At 42.4% G+C, this 17687-nt stretch overlaps 1 protein-coding gene across 25 annotated transcripts in view; it reads right to left on the reverse strand.

Annotated features, from left to right (window-relative positions):
- Positions 1-2420: 2420 nt before the first annotated feature.
- Positions 2421-17687, reverse strand: part of LOC129838505 (CUGBP Elav-like family member 2) — a 148461-nt gene continuing 133194 nt past the window's right edge. For 6 of the 25 annotated variants that reach the window (XM_055905509.1, XM_055905513.1, XM_055905515.1 and 3 more), the window contains 5 exons: positions 17119-17250; positions 14206-14325; positions 9513-9710; positions 9010-9153; positions 2421-8825 (listed from right to left, as the gene is read on the reverse strand). In XM_055905509.1, the coding sequence (XP_055761484.1) occupies positions 8698-8825; positions 9010-9153; positions 9513-9710; positions 14206-14325; positions 17119-17250 (722 nt within the window). In that variant the 3' untranslated portion in view covers positions 2421-8697. The remainder of the gene's footprint in view (positions 8826-9009; positions 9154-9512; positions 9711-14205; positions 14326-17118; positions 17251-17687) is intronic. The other 19 variants (XM_055905510.1, XM_055905516.1, XM_055905518.1 and 16 more) reach the window with 10 other exon arrangements.

Here is a 17687-nt window from a genome sequence, read left to right on the forward strand (position 1 = left end):
GCAGTGTAGTGTTGGAAGTGTGTGCTGTGCCCATAGGGAGTCTGGTAGAGGGAGATGGTGGCCGTGTAGTGTTGGAAGTGTGTGCTGTGCCCATAGGGAGTCTGGTAGAGGGAGAGTGTGGCAGTGTAGTGTTGGAAGTGTGTGCTGTGCCCATAGGGAGTCTGGTAGAGGGAGAGTGTGGCAGTGTAGTGTTGGAAGTGTGTGCTGTGCCCATAGGGAGTCTGGTAGAGGGAGAGTGTGGCAGTGTTGTGTTGGAAGTGTGTGCTGTGCCCATAGGGAGTCTGGTAGAGGGAGAGTGTGGCAATGTAGTGTTGGAAGTGTGTGCTGTGCCGGTATCCCTGTAGGGTGTCTGAACATTTGAATAATGGAGCAGTTCCTTGTAGCGGTGATGTAAACACTGCTGTGTCTGACAGTTCCCTCTCAGACTTTTCTATAGTATAAACATAGTGCAGTGTATTACTTATATATCATTTGTAACTGTCAGTGCCCTACTATTTCACTACTATTAGTCTATGAAAACATTATTGCTAGTGTCTACTACTATCTTGACAGTACCTTGCCTGAATACACGTTTTTAAATAAGTGACCCTGATGGCATGTGTCATGAACAAATTTGCATGATCTGCTGTGTGATTGACTGATTTGAGTTTTAGTGAAGTGGATTACCTGGTTAGACGTAGTACTTTACCATGTTACTTAGATGTTATGTGTTGGAGGATCTTACCTGACATGTGGCTGTAGTCTCCAGGTGAGGTCAGAGGTCATAGTGAGTGTGCACCTACCTGATTGGCCCTTTTTGGTAGCAGGTGATGCCATGGTAGAGTTGCTTTCGCAGTCCTGGATGCGAAACTCAAATCCGGTGAAAACACCTTCCTAGTATTGTTTCACCCGTACGCCCCAATTTGTCGGGGGCATGGACTCTGCAAAGTGTCGAAAGCGTTCCACAATGATGCTTGCCAATGTTGACTCTCCAATGCTTTTTGATACACACAAAACGGTTGAGCGTGAAAAACTGGATTCACCTGGTCAGTCGATGTCATGGAAAGAGCAGGTGTTCTTAATGTTTTGTATACTCAGTGTAAGTTTGGATATTTACCAGGTTGAGTGTGTGTAAATTGTAGTAAATAAATACATTTCATAATAATGTCAACCTGACATGGCAGAATTGGAGGAATTTTCCTCGCGTCCCCTTTTTCTGTCAGACAGGTAAAGCATTAAATGTGCTTTTTAAAATACCCTTTCCCCACCTCCTTTGGCTTTGGGTTGTTGAACGGAAAATGGGTAACCACATGAGAGAAAAAAAAAATGTATCCTCTTTCTGAAATTCTAGGCGAGATTATGATAATAGTAATCTACCTACGGTTATGATCCACACGCTATATGAGTTTTATTGTATGTCCTCCCTAAAAACCCACAATCAATATTTCATAACAGGCTTGGTTGAGTATTGCACTGATGAAAGAAAATAGTATCCCTTGGCGCAACAAAAAAAGCCTGAATCGTTGCAGTTGTTTGCCTCCAGCACCAGCCAGACCTCATAGAAATGAAGGGTCCTGTAAATGTAGCAGTACACACATAGTGTGAGATCTTTCTATACAAGTACACACATCATTCTTTATTTGGATACATTGTCATAGGTCAAATTGATAGGGAATCTGTTTAAAAGGTGTAGCTTTAACTCTTTCCTTTCCTATATCTACATATTAGGGGATGCAGTACTGACACGGTACAGAAGTGGAGTTGGACACAGACATAGTAGACAGACCATGCCCAGAACAGTGTACAGCACAGGCCAATCCCTGATGAGGGAACCCTCACATTGGCCAATAGCAGCCGTTTCCTAATCAGGGACAGCAGAAAGACCTGCCCTCTTTTGAAACCTTCCGGCCAATTAGGTAGTCAGGCAGAGACACATTGGAGGATGATGCCAGGAGGCCAGGGGGCACAGAACTCGATTTATGATAATTCAATTTTTGTGAGCGTGATTAAGTAAGATAATAGTTTTGTGTTCCTACAACTCACAAAATCCTGTCAGGCTATTTCTTGTTGAAATATTTTTCATTATCATGGCCCCCAAGCACCACAGCCTAAAGTAGAATTTTGTTTAACAAATTTGATTATCAATTGGATTTTTTTCAAAAAGGTGATGAACTGTCACATCATCTTGGGCTACACAGTAATATACATAGACACACCTTGATGTATATTTACCATGTTTACTGAGGACACCATAGTGAATTGTCACTTGGGGATGAAATCAACTGTACTATGTGTAAAACAAGGAACAAACACCAAAGAGGAAAGAGAGATCGAGAGAGAAAAGGAGAGATAGAGACGTGAAACGTGGGGTTGTGTGAAACGTTACGACATCAGACAGCCACTGGAACACCACAACAACAACACACACACAGAGACGAGTATTAGGAAAAATGGTTTAATATCGGAGACAGAAGCAAGTAACTGCATCACACAAGAACATACGTTTACAAAAATAATCCTGACTGCTTCAGCTACACAATTAGTTCACAGAGGACAGAGAAACCAGAAAAATCTAAACAGTTAAAAGCAAAAACCTCTAATTAGTTTATCGTTTTATTAAACTAATACATTAATCCACTGAAGGTGACTAAATCTTTATATTCCTAATTGTTTTATCATGTAGACGTCACAATACAGAAGTTAAATGAAACTTACCGGGTTTTTTGTATAGACAAACGGCTATAACTATTTATAAGCCAAAAAGAAATCAACACTCGCCTAACTCCTCTTTGTGAAAAGAACAACACTAAAGTAAGGAAAAATAAGAAGTTAATTAATTAAAGAAACCAAGCCAAAGTTCTTTTAGAAAATCGTATATCAAAAGACAACTTTCTTGATGCCAGCTCTACATCATACTCGGGAACCAGTCAACAAAGGTCAGGCCACATCATGAGGCCAGACAGGTTTGTTTTTCTAATAGTTTTTTTTGTTTCCTTTAATCTCCAGTATAAAAAGTTTCACTGGTACAAAATGCATAAGTACAATCATTTGTAGAAATAGGAAAGCCTGCATTTTTTGTACTTTTTCAATCCCATCCAATGACAGATTTCAAAGTGTTGTCAAACAAACAATACGCTTACAGAATCCACTGAAATGCACCGACTTTGGCTTCTCTCAAGACAATACTTAAAACTATTGAAATCCTTTAGAATCAAACAAAATTATATTAATCTACAGACAACACGCTCTTTACGGCACAGAAAGAGAGAGAAAACAAACATTTCCCCCCAAAACTAGACATAATAAGCCAAAATGCAAAGAAACTACAAGTTGTTTTTTTCCTTTAAAATGTCATTTTTTGATAAATAGCACTTTAGATAATTAAGAAAAAAAAAGAGAACAGAGAACGGAACAGTGAGAAGATTGAAAGATTACAACAAGCATCGGTGATGACAGCCCCTGAGATGTGAGGCACTCAACAGACACTCCTGTCTAACGGTCTGTCTGCGGAGGACACTCTTGTGCTTTTTCAGAAACATCTAACAGACTGCAACTTCAATCAGACTACACTGTGCCAACCCGCTGTGTGTGTGTGTGTGTGTGTGTGTGTGTGTGTGTGTGTGTGTGTGTGTGAGCGAGCGATTTGGGAATTGGGGTATGCTTAAGTTCTGTAAAAACACACACATGTCCATACATTACCATCTCCCAAAGTATAAGTAGTTGGCTACGGGATGAACTGAAAACAAACAGAAAAACCAAAGCCTCTACGCCTGCAACACATTATGCTGCACTGTGAGTTGATGTAACCCTGTTGTCTGTTTATGTTACCTAATGTATTTAGAGTGCAAAGATGTTCCTCACAGAGAGGATTCCTGAAGGGTCTTAGGCCTAATACGGCAGCTGTCTTTTAAGGAGACTACGATCAGCGCACGTTAATGACAAAATGATCTATTAACACTGATATATGTGTAGTATGACATATTGGCAATCCTGATTACTTTTATGCAGGTAGTTAGAGCTGTTTTTATGGCATTACTCATGCTTACTGCTTTAGGAAATGTCAATTTGATATGCTATGGACTCAACTAAAGTTTGGCATTGACTTGGTCGTTTGACATGGTAACGGCTCTGCCTCTTGGCCGAGACTGTTGTTTTGCTGTCTAAGAACTGAACAAGATAGCTACCCTTTCATCTCATTTTATTTCCCCTGTCTGCACTTTACGAACCCTCCTCCATTTGGCTCGGTATTTCAAATAAACCTTGTTATTCTGTAAAAAGACGATGGAACAGATAACAATAACTTATTTATTTCCCCTTGGTTTTCAGTTTGAGAGCCACACTAAAGAAGAAGGTGGCCATTTTGCTTCTCTACTCTGTGTTGTGGGACAAAATGGTGACACGCTTACCCAGAGTTGGAGAAGCTGGAGGTACAGTACAATATAGTACACTTAGACTTGGAAAACACCACCTACTTACATACAGATTTTAGATCCTATTAGACAAGTCTTTCGATACAACACTCCCTGGTTAAGGCGACTGGTGAGTTTTTGTATAAAATAGTGCTGCGTTTTGCAGACCGTAAACTAGGTTTCCAGGGAAGGGAATCGGGGGCAGTTTTACAGAATACTGAGACTGACGGACAGACAGCATTGTGTCATGTAAACGGATTGACTATGAGAATCTTGACATAATACTTTGGCATCTCAACACTGTTTTGGCCAGTTACACTACATTACACAGCATTTACAACAGGGCAAACATATTTCTGTAATAATGGTGTAATTACTAATACTGGTACATCTCCAGAAGAAACTGTCAACGGAAGAAACAACAAAACCAAACAGCTGAAAATCATTCTGTACTATTAACGTCATTTTGTCTTGGTCTGGGGAGGGGTTGAGGCTTGTGTGGGAAGGTCTTGCCCTTCACTTACCTCATGAAAGCAATGCATTCATGTTGTTTGAGGTGACACAAACATGACCAGCAAATAACCATGTCCCCATCCCAGTCTGTAGCAACTTCAACTAAAAACTTGTCCTTGATTTAGGTTATAATGAGAGAGATTAAGCTTAAGATAAGGCTTGAAATTTGTCAAAGTCAAAGGATGAAGCGAGAGTGTTTGGCGAGAATGTGAGTGTGTTCATGTGAGTGTTCATGTAAAGGCTTGTGATAAGGCTTTGAAGAATGCTCTGTATAATGGCTCATGTGAGAACTGTGTGTGTGAGTGACGTGTGAGAGAGAGAGAGCGTGTGAACAGCAATGTAAAGACTGGTGGGCAGGAACATGGAAACTGGACTGTAGAGGCGTACACACTCAGGGGCTCTCATACACAACAACAAAGTAAAGTCAACTGTGAGGTCTGCGTGAGTGTGTGTACGTGCGTGTGTGTGTGTGTGTGTATATATAATATATATATATATATATATATATATATATATATATATATATATATATATATATATATATATATATATATATATATATGACACATGGGCACTTTTTACATCTTTACAAAAAAAAGCAAAACATGAACAGTTTCAGGCAACAAGACCACAGAATAGCAAGTTAACAAACTCTTTTTTAAATCTATATTTTTACATATGAGGGATCCATACAAAACACTTAATAAAATACCCATGTTATCAAATCATTTCACAAGAAGTACACTGACGCGCTATAGACAGGATGTACCTTCAAGATTTGGCACTAAACTCCACCGATCTTGTCTTTTTTTCTTTATAAGAAAAGAAAATCACATTATAATGAACAACAAAACACATCTAAATATTGTTTCCCACGATAGAAATGAAATTATATTAACATTGATGCTTCACAAGCCGACATGTTATATATATATATATTTATATATTCATATATATATTTTTTAGGAATTTTATATAGCTAATTACCCAACAAGAAATTTAGCAAATCAGGACTGCTTAAAAAAAAAGACAAAAGGAACAATTATAATAGTATTCATATGAAAGGCTTTGTCTATTGTTCAAGTAAACAGATTTTTTTTGTCTTCTCTTTAAAAAACATGAGACACTTAAGACCGTTAGACTTGTAATGAAACCAAAACTAAACTCACAAGAAGCACGAACGTTAACGCGGGTTACAGGTATTTTCTTCTTTTTTTTTCGCTCTATAATTTAAACAGTAGAAAATATAGGTCATTTCTTTATCATGTGCATTTAAACCACGGATTGTCTATCTGTGAGTCAGTTCAGCAAAAGGTGACACGTAGGTAGCATTTCTCCCCCCAAACAGGGCAAGTCTTTTTTTGTTGACATTTTTGTAATACCTTAAACTACTCTAGAAAAAAGTGGTTCTATATATACTTTAATGAGAAACAGAGCCACTTAAAATGGCCTTATCAAAAAACTTTACACTGCCTGAAAAATGTAAAAACAATTACAGAGCTCTGAGAGAGTCTAATATTGATCAGACAGTTTTTATTCAGAACTGTTTTGGAAGTAGTCTATTTTTCATGGAAACTGACAGTGTCCGCTTCTGGCCTCATATTGCTAGTGGAGCCAGAAACAAGACAGCCAATCCCTGTGCTGAACTTTCAAGTTTACTTTAAATGAAAAAAGGAACAAAAAACGAAACCCAACATAAAAGAAGGAAACTAAACATAACTAAATAAATCTAATGGAAATAATTTTGCCACGGGGTTTTTCTGTTTTTAAAAAGAAACGTTTTGTTTTTGTCTGTAAGAGTTCAGTCTTTTTGTATGAATGATGCTATACTTCTTCACATTGATTCGCTCCCCCCCTCCCTCCCTCCTTCATGCACAATGTACCCCATTTACCCCACCTCCCCAAAATAGAACAAAATGAGGTCACATGCAAAAAAAGTCCAAAAAGGTCACGCTAAGTTCAAAAGGTCAGTAGGCGGAGACCAGGTTATGATCAGGTGAGCTCAGAAAAGACATCAGAAAACAATGACGGGACGATGAGACTTTTTGTATTTTTTTTTTTTTTTGGACGCCACGCCACAGAGACATGCTAGGCAAACGATGAGCTAACAGGCATGGAGATGGGTTCTATAGGAAGAAAACAAGGGAGAGGAGAGAGTTACACACAGAACAGAGAGCCAGGGCACCACATTACTACAGCATTAAAATCAGGGGAACAACAACAACAAACAACAATGCAAACCACCAGGTCATAAGGGCAACACATCACTACACAATTGGCATTTTTTTTAATCTCTCATTATTTCTTTTTTTTTTTACAAAAATGATTTACAATTTGGATTAATACTAACAGACACACATTTACTGTAAAAACACACTATCACACACTCATACACAGAGCAGCCAAAGTTATATCCATCAGTACCACATGCTCCTAGAGAGCAAGGAGGATGGATTGTCATTTGGGAGAAACTGTTTAAAGGTTTTTGTACAGTACAAACGAACGAAACGTAACGAAACAAACACATGAACAAAAAAACGAAACGCAAGGAAAGGTTGAAATTTGACAGGTGAAGTACCGATACTGATGGAGAGAGAGAAAGAGCTGATCACAGACGGATGTGATGCACAGACAGAGATAGGTGTGTGAAAGTGAAGGGAGCAGAGGCAGAGCGAGGTGTGAACGTGGCTCTGTTCTAGAGAATTCTACAGTTCCGAATTTCAGAAGACTACTCGACAAGGTTCTATTCTAACGGATTCTGTTCTTTATAGGAGTCAAATAACTTAACGATAGGCAATAAATAAAATCCTTTTTTTCTGAGGCAGTAAAAATTTTGTATAAAAATAGAACTGCTTTTTTTTACAAATAAAATGTACAGGCCTGTGGCTTTCGCTACTTTGAATTAATTTTTTTATCTCTCAAGAAACATCAAGTATTTTCAGTTAACTTCCCACCCATACATTTATTTTCTTGTAGCCTTCATCAGATTCTGGATGTTACTTTGAAAATGTTCTACACAATATCCCCTTCAACAAAGACCAATGTGATCTGACCCAGAAAATTATAGTTTGCTAACATTGTTCTAGTGTGAAATAAACATTCTTCACATAAAGAAATGACTGGAGTCATGATATTAATGAAATAGAAGAGTGTATGGGATGCTGTCGTTGACTGACTAACAGGTGAGAGGCCACTAAGTTTTGTTTTTTAACCCTTTGTTCCCTGGTGTCTGTCAGCAGGCATCAGGGGTCAGAGAAGCAGCGGCGGTTGGCCCGGAAACCAACACCAGGAGGTCAAGGGTCATGTGCATATCGGTGCGTGGTGTGTCAGAAATAAACCCTTTATATCGACATTTTATCAGGCCTCAGGTTCACAAAGAGAACAAACAAAATCATATAGCTTGTTTTTTTTTTCTTACTCTGTTTTTCGAGTAATGAAATTCTTCTCATAACAGTATATAAATAATCACGTAGAAAATTAAATATGTTTTACAACTGAAAAAGCTACCGATGATAGCTACTTTTTTTTTAAGTGGTACAAAATAAAGGTGGTAATGGAAGCATTCATGTGAAAGATAATACAAAAAATCATAATAGTAATAATAAATAATACTGCTGAACAAAAAAGCTAAAAAAAAAAAAACTAAAGGAGAAATTAGTGTCTCCCTCTGGTGGTCAAATGTTGTCTCCCCCCTCCCTCCACTTCCCTCCCCCAGTCCCTGTGTAGAGGTCGTGGCTCGTATGGGGACTTACCCTAGCAGTGGTAACATGGGAGCAGATAGGCCCTAGTGCTAAGATCAGTATGGTTTGCTGTCGTTCTTAGAGCGTTTGAGCTGCACCTTCAGCCTCTTCATGCCGATCTGGAAGCCGTTCATGGCCTGGATGGCTGCCTGCGCCGACACCGGATTGTCATAGCTGACGAAGCCTGGGAGGCAGAGAAGGAAATGGACAGGGTACAAGAGAAGAGAGAGGGAGAGCGAGTTAGAGAGAGAGAGGGTGCCCAAAAGGATGTAGGAGGCGTAGAAGAAACTCAAATGATTGAAAAGGAATACAACATGTCATTCATACACAGGTGTTTGTTTTCAGTGTGTTTGTGCTGGTGGATGTACCGAAGCACTTGCTCAGGTTTGTCTGTTTGTCAATGAAGACTTTGGCAGAGACCACATTTCCAAAAGGCATGAACATCTGCAGGATGTCCTGGTCCCCAAACTCCTGGGGCAGGTGGTAGATGAACAGGTTGGCACCTTCAGGCCCTAACAGGAGAGAGACACGGGACAGTACCGGGTAAGGGTTAAACCCAGAGACATACAGAGTAAAGAGATTATAGAGAGTTAATGCATACGTCGTTATCCCTCTATGCTCTCCCCTCTACCCTCAGTGCCCAACCTGTTTCTGGCATCCTGTGGTTAGTATCGTTGTTGCATTAATAATCTCACTAGAAGGCTACTTATGCCAGTTTGACTATTGCAGTCGGGTCTGGCTGCATTGGGAGTGCATACCTCTCTCCCAACACTCCACCGCTTGATTCCTTCACTTCCCCCTCCGCCCTCCTGTCTCTTCCCTCCCTCTGTCCCTTCCCTCCGCCCCCTGGCTCCACCCCACGCCCACTGACCCTCTTTCTGGCTGCCGGCGGCACCTTGCTGCTGCAGCAGGGACTGGCTGTAGAGGGTGGGCAGGGCTGCGGCTGCATACTGCTGGATCCCTGAGTAGGCCTGTGTGAGCGCGTCCATGGTGCCCGCCGTGCCGTTGGTCAGCCCCACGCCGCCCAGGCCTCCGTTCAGGGCCGCCATACCTGAGAGCATGTGAGCAACTTTACATAAAACCCAACAGTACAAAAAGAAGAGTGCACTTACTCATTATACATACAGTACACACTCATTATACATACAGTACACACTCATTATACATACAGTACACACTCATTATATATACAGTACACACTCATTATACATACAGTCATGGCCAAAAGTTTTGAGAATGACACAAATATTAATTTCCACAAAGTTTGCTGCTTCAGTGTCTAGATATTTTTGTCAGATGTTACTATGGAATACTGAAGTATAATTACAAGCATTTCTTAAGTGTCAAAGGCTTTTATTGACAATTACATGAAGTTGATGCAAAGAGTCAATATTTGCAGTGTTGACCCTTCTTTTTCAAGACCTCTGCAATCCGCCCTGGCATGCTGTCAATTAACTTCTGGGCCACACCCTGACTGATGGCAGCCCATTCTTGCATAATCAATGCTTGGAGTTTGTCAGAATTTGTGGGGTTTTGTTTGTCCACCCGCCTCTTGAGGATTGACCACAAATTCTCAATTGGATTAAAGTCTGGGGAGTTTCCTGGCCATGGACCCAAAATATCGATGTTTTGTTCCCCGAGCCACTTAGTTATCACTTTTGCCTTATGGTAAGGTGCTCCATCATGCTGGAAAAGGCATTGTTCGTCACCAAACTGTTCCTGGATGGTTGGGAGAAGTTGCTGTCGGAGGATGTGTTGGTACCATTCTTTATTCATGGCTGTGTTCTTAGGCAAAATTGTGAGTGGCTGAGAAGCAGCCCCACACATGAATGGTCTCAGGATGCTTTACTGTTGGCATGACACAGGACTGATGGTAGCGCTCACCTTGACTTCTCCGGACAAGCTTTTTTCCAGATGCCCCAAACAATCGGAAAGGGGATTCATCAGAGAAAATGACTTTACCCCAGTCCTCAGCAGTCTAATCCCTGTACCTTTTGCAGAATATCACTGTCCCTGATGTTTTTCCTGGAGAGAAGTGGCTTCTTTGCTGCACTTCTTTTTCATACCTGGCCATCCTCCAAAAGTCTTGCCTCACTGTGCGTGGAGATGCACTCACACCTGCCTGCTGCCATTCCTGAGCAAGCTCTGTACTGGTGGTGCCCCGATCCAGCAGCTAAATCAACTTTAGGAGACGGTCCTGGCGCTTGCTGGACTTTCTTGGGCGCCCTGAAGCCTTCTTCACAACAATTGAACCGCTCTCTTTGAAGTTCTTGATGATCCGTTAAATGGTTGATTTAGGTGCAATCTTACTGGCAGCAATATCCTTGCCTGTGAAGCCCTTTTTGTGCAAAGCAATGATGACGGCACGTGTTTCCTTGCATGTAACCATGGTTGACAGAGGAAGAACAATGATTCTAAGCACCACCCTCCTTTTGAAGCTTCCAGTCTGTTATTTGAACTCAATCAGCATGACAGAGTGATCTCCAGCCTTGTCCTCGTCAACACTCACACCCGTGTTAACGAGAGAATCACTGACATGATGTCAGCTGGTCCTTTTGTGGCAGGGCTTAAATGCAGTGGAAATGTTTTATGGGGATTCAGTTCATTTGCATGGCAAAGAGGGACTTTGCAATTAATTGCAATTCATCTGATCATTCTTCATAACATTCTGGAGTATATGCAAATTGCCATCATACAAACTGACGCAGCAGACTTTGTGAAAATTAACATTTGTGTCATTCTTAACTTTTGGCCACGACTGTACACTACATACTCATTATACATACACTACACATATTATACATACACTACATACTCATTATACATACACTACACATATTATACATACACTACATACTCATTATACATACACTACACATATTATACATACACTACACATATTATACATACACTACATACTCATTATACATACACTACACATATTATACATACACTACATACTCATTGTACATACACTACACATATTATATATACATACACTACATACTCATTATACATACACTACACATATTATACATACACTACACATATTATACATACACTACACACACATTATACATACACTACACACACATTATACATACACTACACATATTATACATACACTACACACACATTATACATACACTACACACACATTATACATACACTACACACACATTATACATACACTACACACACATTATACATACACTACACACACATTATACATACACTACACACACATTATACATACACTACACACACATTATACATACACTACACACACATTATACATACACTACACACACATTATACATACACTACACACACACACACACACACACACACACACACACACACACACACACACACACACACACACACACACACACACACACACACACACACACACACACACAACATACATTTAACATACACACACTCACTCACTCTACATACATACACACGCAATGTAAAACACATTCCAAAACATTTTGTACAGGATATGCACAAAATATTTATTTATTTGATCTCTCACACACACACATAATACACGTGTCTTACATGTAATAGACATTAAAACACGTAACACAGAGGTGAATGGAGAGCCTGGCCTGACCCATGCAAACTGGAACACCACAGCAGAAATACGCAGCCAGTCGCTGAAATATCACCATGGCAACATCCCTAGCCCCCCCCTACACACACACACACACACACACACACTGCACGTCAACACACACAAGACACTCAAGGCCTAATGTACTAGTTTAACATCCACACTTCAGAACCCGCTAGTGTCCTCAAGAACCAATATCTCAATAGCATCCCTCAATCTATCGCTCTTCGCTGTTTTCACCACCCACACAGAGGAGAAATCACCTCACTACTCTTTGACCAATCAGACTTCAGACCAACAATGTCAAACACCAATCAAACGGCCCATCCTTATTTGGCCATTTAGAAGGTAACGACGAGCAGCAAGGTTAAAAAGGACAGCTACACTTGTTAGTGTGGCTTCACTGCCTAGCAGGGCAACAGTCTGAGGGCGTCGATATTCCCAAATGTCCCGCCGCTCGCCACCATCTGACAGAGATGTAAATGATGACCACGCTGCTGGAAATTATAGGTCACTAATTTATTCAGGAATAATTGCACCGTTGACCTTTACGATTCAATTAAAGCCTAGATGTGCTTAAATGAAAGAAGGAGGGGAAAGGGGGGAGAAGATTAATGTGAAACTGGCATTCTCATCGTGTTTGAGCGGTGGGGTGATTTATAAAGAGGATATGGCAACTGTAGAAGAAGGAGGAAAAGGTCAGGGGAGAATATGTGGAGAATGGGCTGGTTTTACAGGATCTCTGCTGTCATAACAACCCTGATTAAGACTACACACTTCGACTTTCCCCCAGAGGTGTAGCAGGACATGACAGAACAGAGACTTAGTGTGGCCATCAGAGAAACTCACTGGCATGGCCTGTGTAATGGGTGCGTGCTGGTGGCAGGGAAGTCAGGCGCAGGAGAGTGAACTTGGTATAAACGGAGCAGTTTAATAAATGCCCCCCCCCCCCCCCCAAAAAAAACTATATGTACAAAAATAGTATACAAGGGTACAAAACCCGTCGCACCAGAACATGACACAAAACATACAACAAACAATCACCGACAAAGACATGATGGCAAACAGAGGGTTAAATACACAACATGTAATTGATGGGATTGAAACCAGGTGTGATGGAAGACAAGACAAAACCAATGGAAAATGAAAAATGGATCAGCGATGGCTAGAAGGTCGGTGACGTCGACAGCCGAACACCGCCCGAACAAGGAGAGGGACCAACTTTGGTGGAAGTCGTGACAGCCTGCTACTGTACGACTACTGGGACACAGCTCAACTCATAAATGTAGACTTACATATACCTGATTAAGGCCACTTCTGTACTCTTCCAAGAGTTGCAGAATATTTTCTTCTCTTCACCTCTACTAAAAGGTTTTTAGTTTTTTTTGTTGTTGAAAAAATGTACCTCTACTTATACACGAGTGTGCAGATTCACTATTGATACGTACACGACGCCACACAGACGTGAAGCGGCATCAGCACGCTGACAAAGCGACAGCACAAACAGCAGCACTCTTACAACAGGCACCACCCCGTGTGACACCACCAGGAAGCAGATGGATTCATGACTAAATGGATGTGTTGGTAGCTGTGGTCTTTGTGAGGATGTGGTGGGTTAGGGGGTGCAGCCTGGAGCATAAAGCCAGGCTGAACAGGTGATTTCTCAGGGAGCGGACACAGAGAGATGCCACATGGCAACCACGGGCATAGTTTGAGGGTCAAAGTGACAGATGTTTGGATGCGGGACTTTGGTGGACTTTGATAGTGTTTAGAGTACCGTCTTTAGGTCATTACCAGTAGTATTATTCATGTTTGTAACACATTGAGGTGGTTTCTAGATATGACGTTCCTCTGCAACAGCAGCGTATCCCTGTGTCTGAGTGATGGCGATGGCGGTGGTGGTGAGATGAGTGGTGAGCGGCCGATGTCGGTGAATACTCACTGTTGACGCTACCTGCTAGTGCATTAATGTTGTTCAGACCCATGGTGGCGCCAGCCAGGCCCTGCAGAGTGCCCAGAGAGGTCAGAGAGGTCATGCCCGAGGAGTTGGCTGTGGTGCCCGCTGTCGGGAAGAGAGGATACCAGGGGGAGGAGGAGGAGAGGAAGGAGTGGGCGAGGGAGGGAGAGAAAGTGGAAGGAAGAGCAAGACAACAAGCACGTGCGTTAGAGAAGCGGAGGCATCCAATTGGACGTTTTAGTGATATAAGCAACAACATCCTCCCTGCTCAGACAAACTGGAGCTGGGGAGAGTGGAAGGCAGGAAGTACATATCTCTGCCCTCATTCAACACCGAATGTCCCATAAATGAGAGTAGCTCCCAGGTAACATATAAAGATCCCTGACACATGTGAATGCAGAGCACGATGAACACAGTAGTTGTGGATGCGTGTGTAGCGATGAAAAGGTGAGGGACTGGGTTGTTCCTTCGTGAAGCGGTCATGTAACGACCAAACCTAAAGCAGGCAGACAAGCAGGCAAGAGCGCCAGACGACCAAATAGACCCTACGCTAGATTCCTGTTTAGGATCCCTAAGTAAGATATAAGTATGACAGAGATATATCTCGGGATACATGTTACAAGGTTAATTTAGCCCTAGAACATAGACACAGACACACACACACACACACACACACACACACGATTGTGACACACACACACACAGACACGATTGTGACACACACACACAGACACGATTGTGACACACACACACAGACACGATTGTGACACACACACACAGACACGATTGTGACACACACACACAGACACGATTGTGACACACACACACAGACACGATTGTGACACACACACAGACACGATTGTGACACACACACAGACACGATTGTGACACACACACAGACACGATTGTGACACACACAGAGACACGATTGTGACACACACAGAGACACGATTGTGACACACACAGAGACACGATTGTGACACACACAAATACAAAAGAACAGATCATGAGTGACAAGAACATGCCTAAGTGCTACATGGTCACTCAGTACAATGTGGGTGAATAACAATTGTCCTTAACAGACAGTCGTTTATTTGATTGTCCAGAAAGTGTCCATCTTCCAGTAGACATAATGTCCACACACACCTCTAAGTCACGCTTACACTGCATCAGAAAGAGAGGATATCTTAAAATATACTTAGTACAAATGAAAAGCAAGACAGTCTCTCAATGGTAAATTGGCTGTCTTTTTATCAAATTGATACTAATATTCAGTCAAAATGTCATTGACGGAGAGTGTCGCCTTTCATTGGCACTGAGCAGAGCATGCACTAGTAATGTAGCTCTAGTAACCACAGAACACATGAGAGCAAGCGAGAGAGCAGAATTCACATTCAAACCTATGCTAAGCAGCTGGCTGAAAGCAGGGAGCAGGACAGGCAAAGGGTGATGGGTTCATGAGAGAGAGACACTAAACAAAGCTCTTATTCACGCTCTGTTACTTGGCTACTCCAGAAAAGACAGCAACCAGGGAACTGGAGGAGCAAGGCAGAGAGGACGAGAGAGAGAAGACAAACAGAGTGAAAGAGAGAGAGAGGACAAATGGAGTGAAAGAGAGAGAGAGGGAGGGAAGCAAAAGAAGTAGAATAAGAGAAAAACAGAGAGAGAAAAAAGAGAGCAGAATAAGATAAAAGCAAAGGGAAAGAGGGGGAGAGAGAGCAGAATAAGAGAACAGCAGATGGAGAGAGAGCGAGAGAGAGAGAGCAGAATAAGATAAAATCAGAGGGAGAGAGAGAGAGAGAGAGCAGAATAAGATAAAAGCAGAGAGAGAGAGTGCAGAATAAGATAAAAGCAGAGAGAGAGAGAGAGAGAGAGAGAGAGAGAGAGAGAGAGAGAGCAGAATAAGATAAAAGCAGAGAGAGAGAGAGAGAGCAGAATAAGATAAAAGCAGAGAGAGAGAGCGGAATAAGATAAAAGCAGAGAGAGAGAGAGAGAGCGAGAGCAGAATAAGATAAAAGCAAAGAGAGAGCAGAATAAGAGAAAAGCAGAGAGAGAGAGAGAGCAGAATAAGAGAAAAGCAGAGAGAGAGAGAGCAGATTAAGATAAAAGCAGAGAGAGAGAGAGAGCAGATTAAGATAAAAGCAGAGAGAGAGAAAGCGGAATAAGAGAAAAGCAGAGAGAGAAAGCAGGAGAGTGAAGAAGAGGAATAGAAGGAGAGAAGAGTGTCTCCATGTGACCTAGATGAACCCATCTCCTCCAGAGAACTCCTGACTGCTGCTGTCTGTCTCTCTAGTCGCCAGACCCTGACCATGTCCAGAGGCAGATCACACACGACACATACAGGTGCCAACGACCATCCCTCCCCCGGAAACAACTCCACTGCACTTAAGGTTCCCGTGTCTCAGAGGGCTTGTGAAGCGAAGAGACAAGAGTCACTTTAAAGGCACAACAAACCCACACAAACAACCACACCCACCCACAGACAACTCTCAGTGTGGAAACCGAACACAGAGGACATTGAGCTGTAGTACGTTTTACACACAACGTGTGGGACACGGAATGATATGGCCGTAGGGTGTACACGTCACATGACACGGTGAGGAGGTGAAGTGCTGTCAGACACAGACACGCAGGCAGGCGCCGGGACGAACACGGCATGGTGTCTCCGTGGTAACAATAACACAATAACAAAACGCAGAGGTGGCGGACACACACCATGGAGCGATATCTTGTGGGTGTCGACGGCAATGACTACTGATGTTGATGAAGATGGTTCGATCATCAGCAATGATGACGAAGAGGATGGTATTGTTGACGACAGTGAAAATGATGGTGGTGGTAGGACAGGAGGGCAGGTGTCCCCCGCGTTTGACCCCCCCCCCTCTGAAGCGGCGTTACCTGGGCTGGCCAGCGCTCCGAGGGAGGCCGCGTTGGAGGACAGGGGGTTTGCGTTGGGGCCGGCGGAGTTTTGGGCCGCCGCTGCTGCCGCTGCTAAAGTGGCCAGGTTCTGCAACTGCAGAGCACTCATACCTGGAGGAGAGGAGCCAGAGAGGGTGTTGTCAAACCTGGGGACCACGTCTGGACCGCATCGGAACCGGGTGCTAACCGCGTGGACGCCGAAGGAGATGAGCGGCGTCTGGTTGACAAGCTGAGTGTTACGGATGGTGGTTGAGGTGGAAAGTGCTACAATACAATACTATCACTTCTCAATGCTAATCTTAGGCCACTATTCGGGGGGGTTGCATGTCAAGATATGACCAATTCAAGACAGAGGTGATCCTGACAACTGTGCACCACAAACAGACACGGACAGGCTGGACTTAAACTCCTGCAAGGGGGAAGAGAGACGGTACTGGCAACCACCTGTCCAAGCTCTTCCATGAAGACCTGTGGAGCATCTCTAGACGTCATCTACCCTACTTTGTCTAGCTTCCTGTTTGATTCTGTTGTTGTCTTTTACAGATAAC

This window comes from Salvelinus fontinalis, chromosome 39 (assembly GCF_029448725.1).
Source record: "Salvelinus fontinalis isolate EN_2023a chromosome 39, ASM2944872v1, whole genome shotgun sequence".
Classification (NCBI taxonomy): domain Eukaryota; kingdom Metazoa; phylum Chordata; class Actinopteri; order Salmoniformes; family Salmonidae; genus Salvelinus; species Salvelinus fontinalis.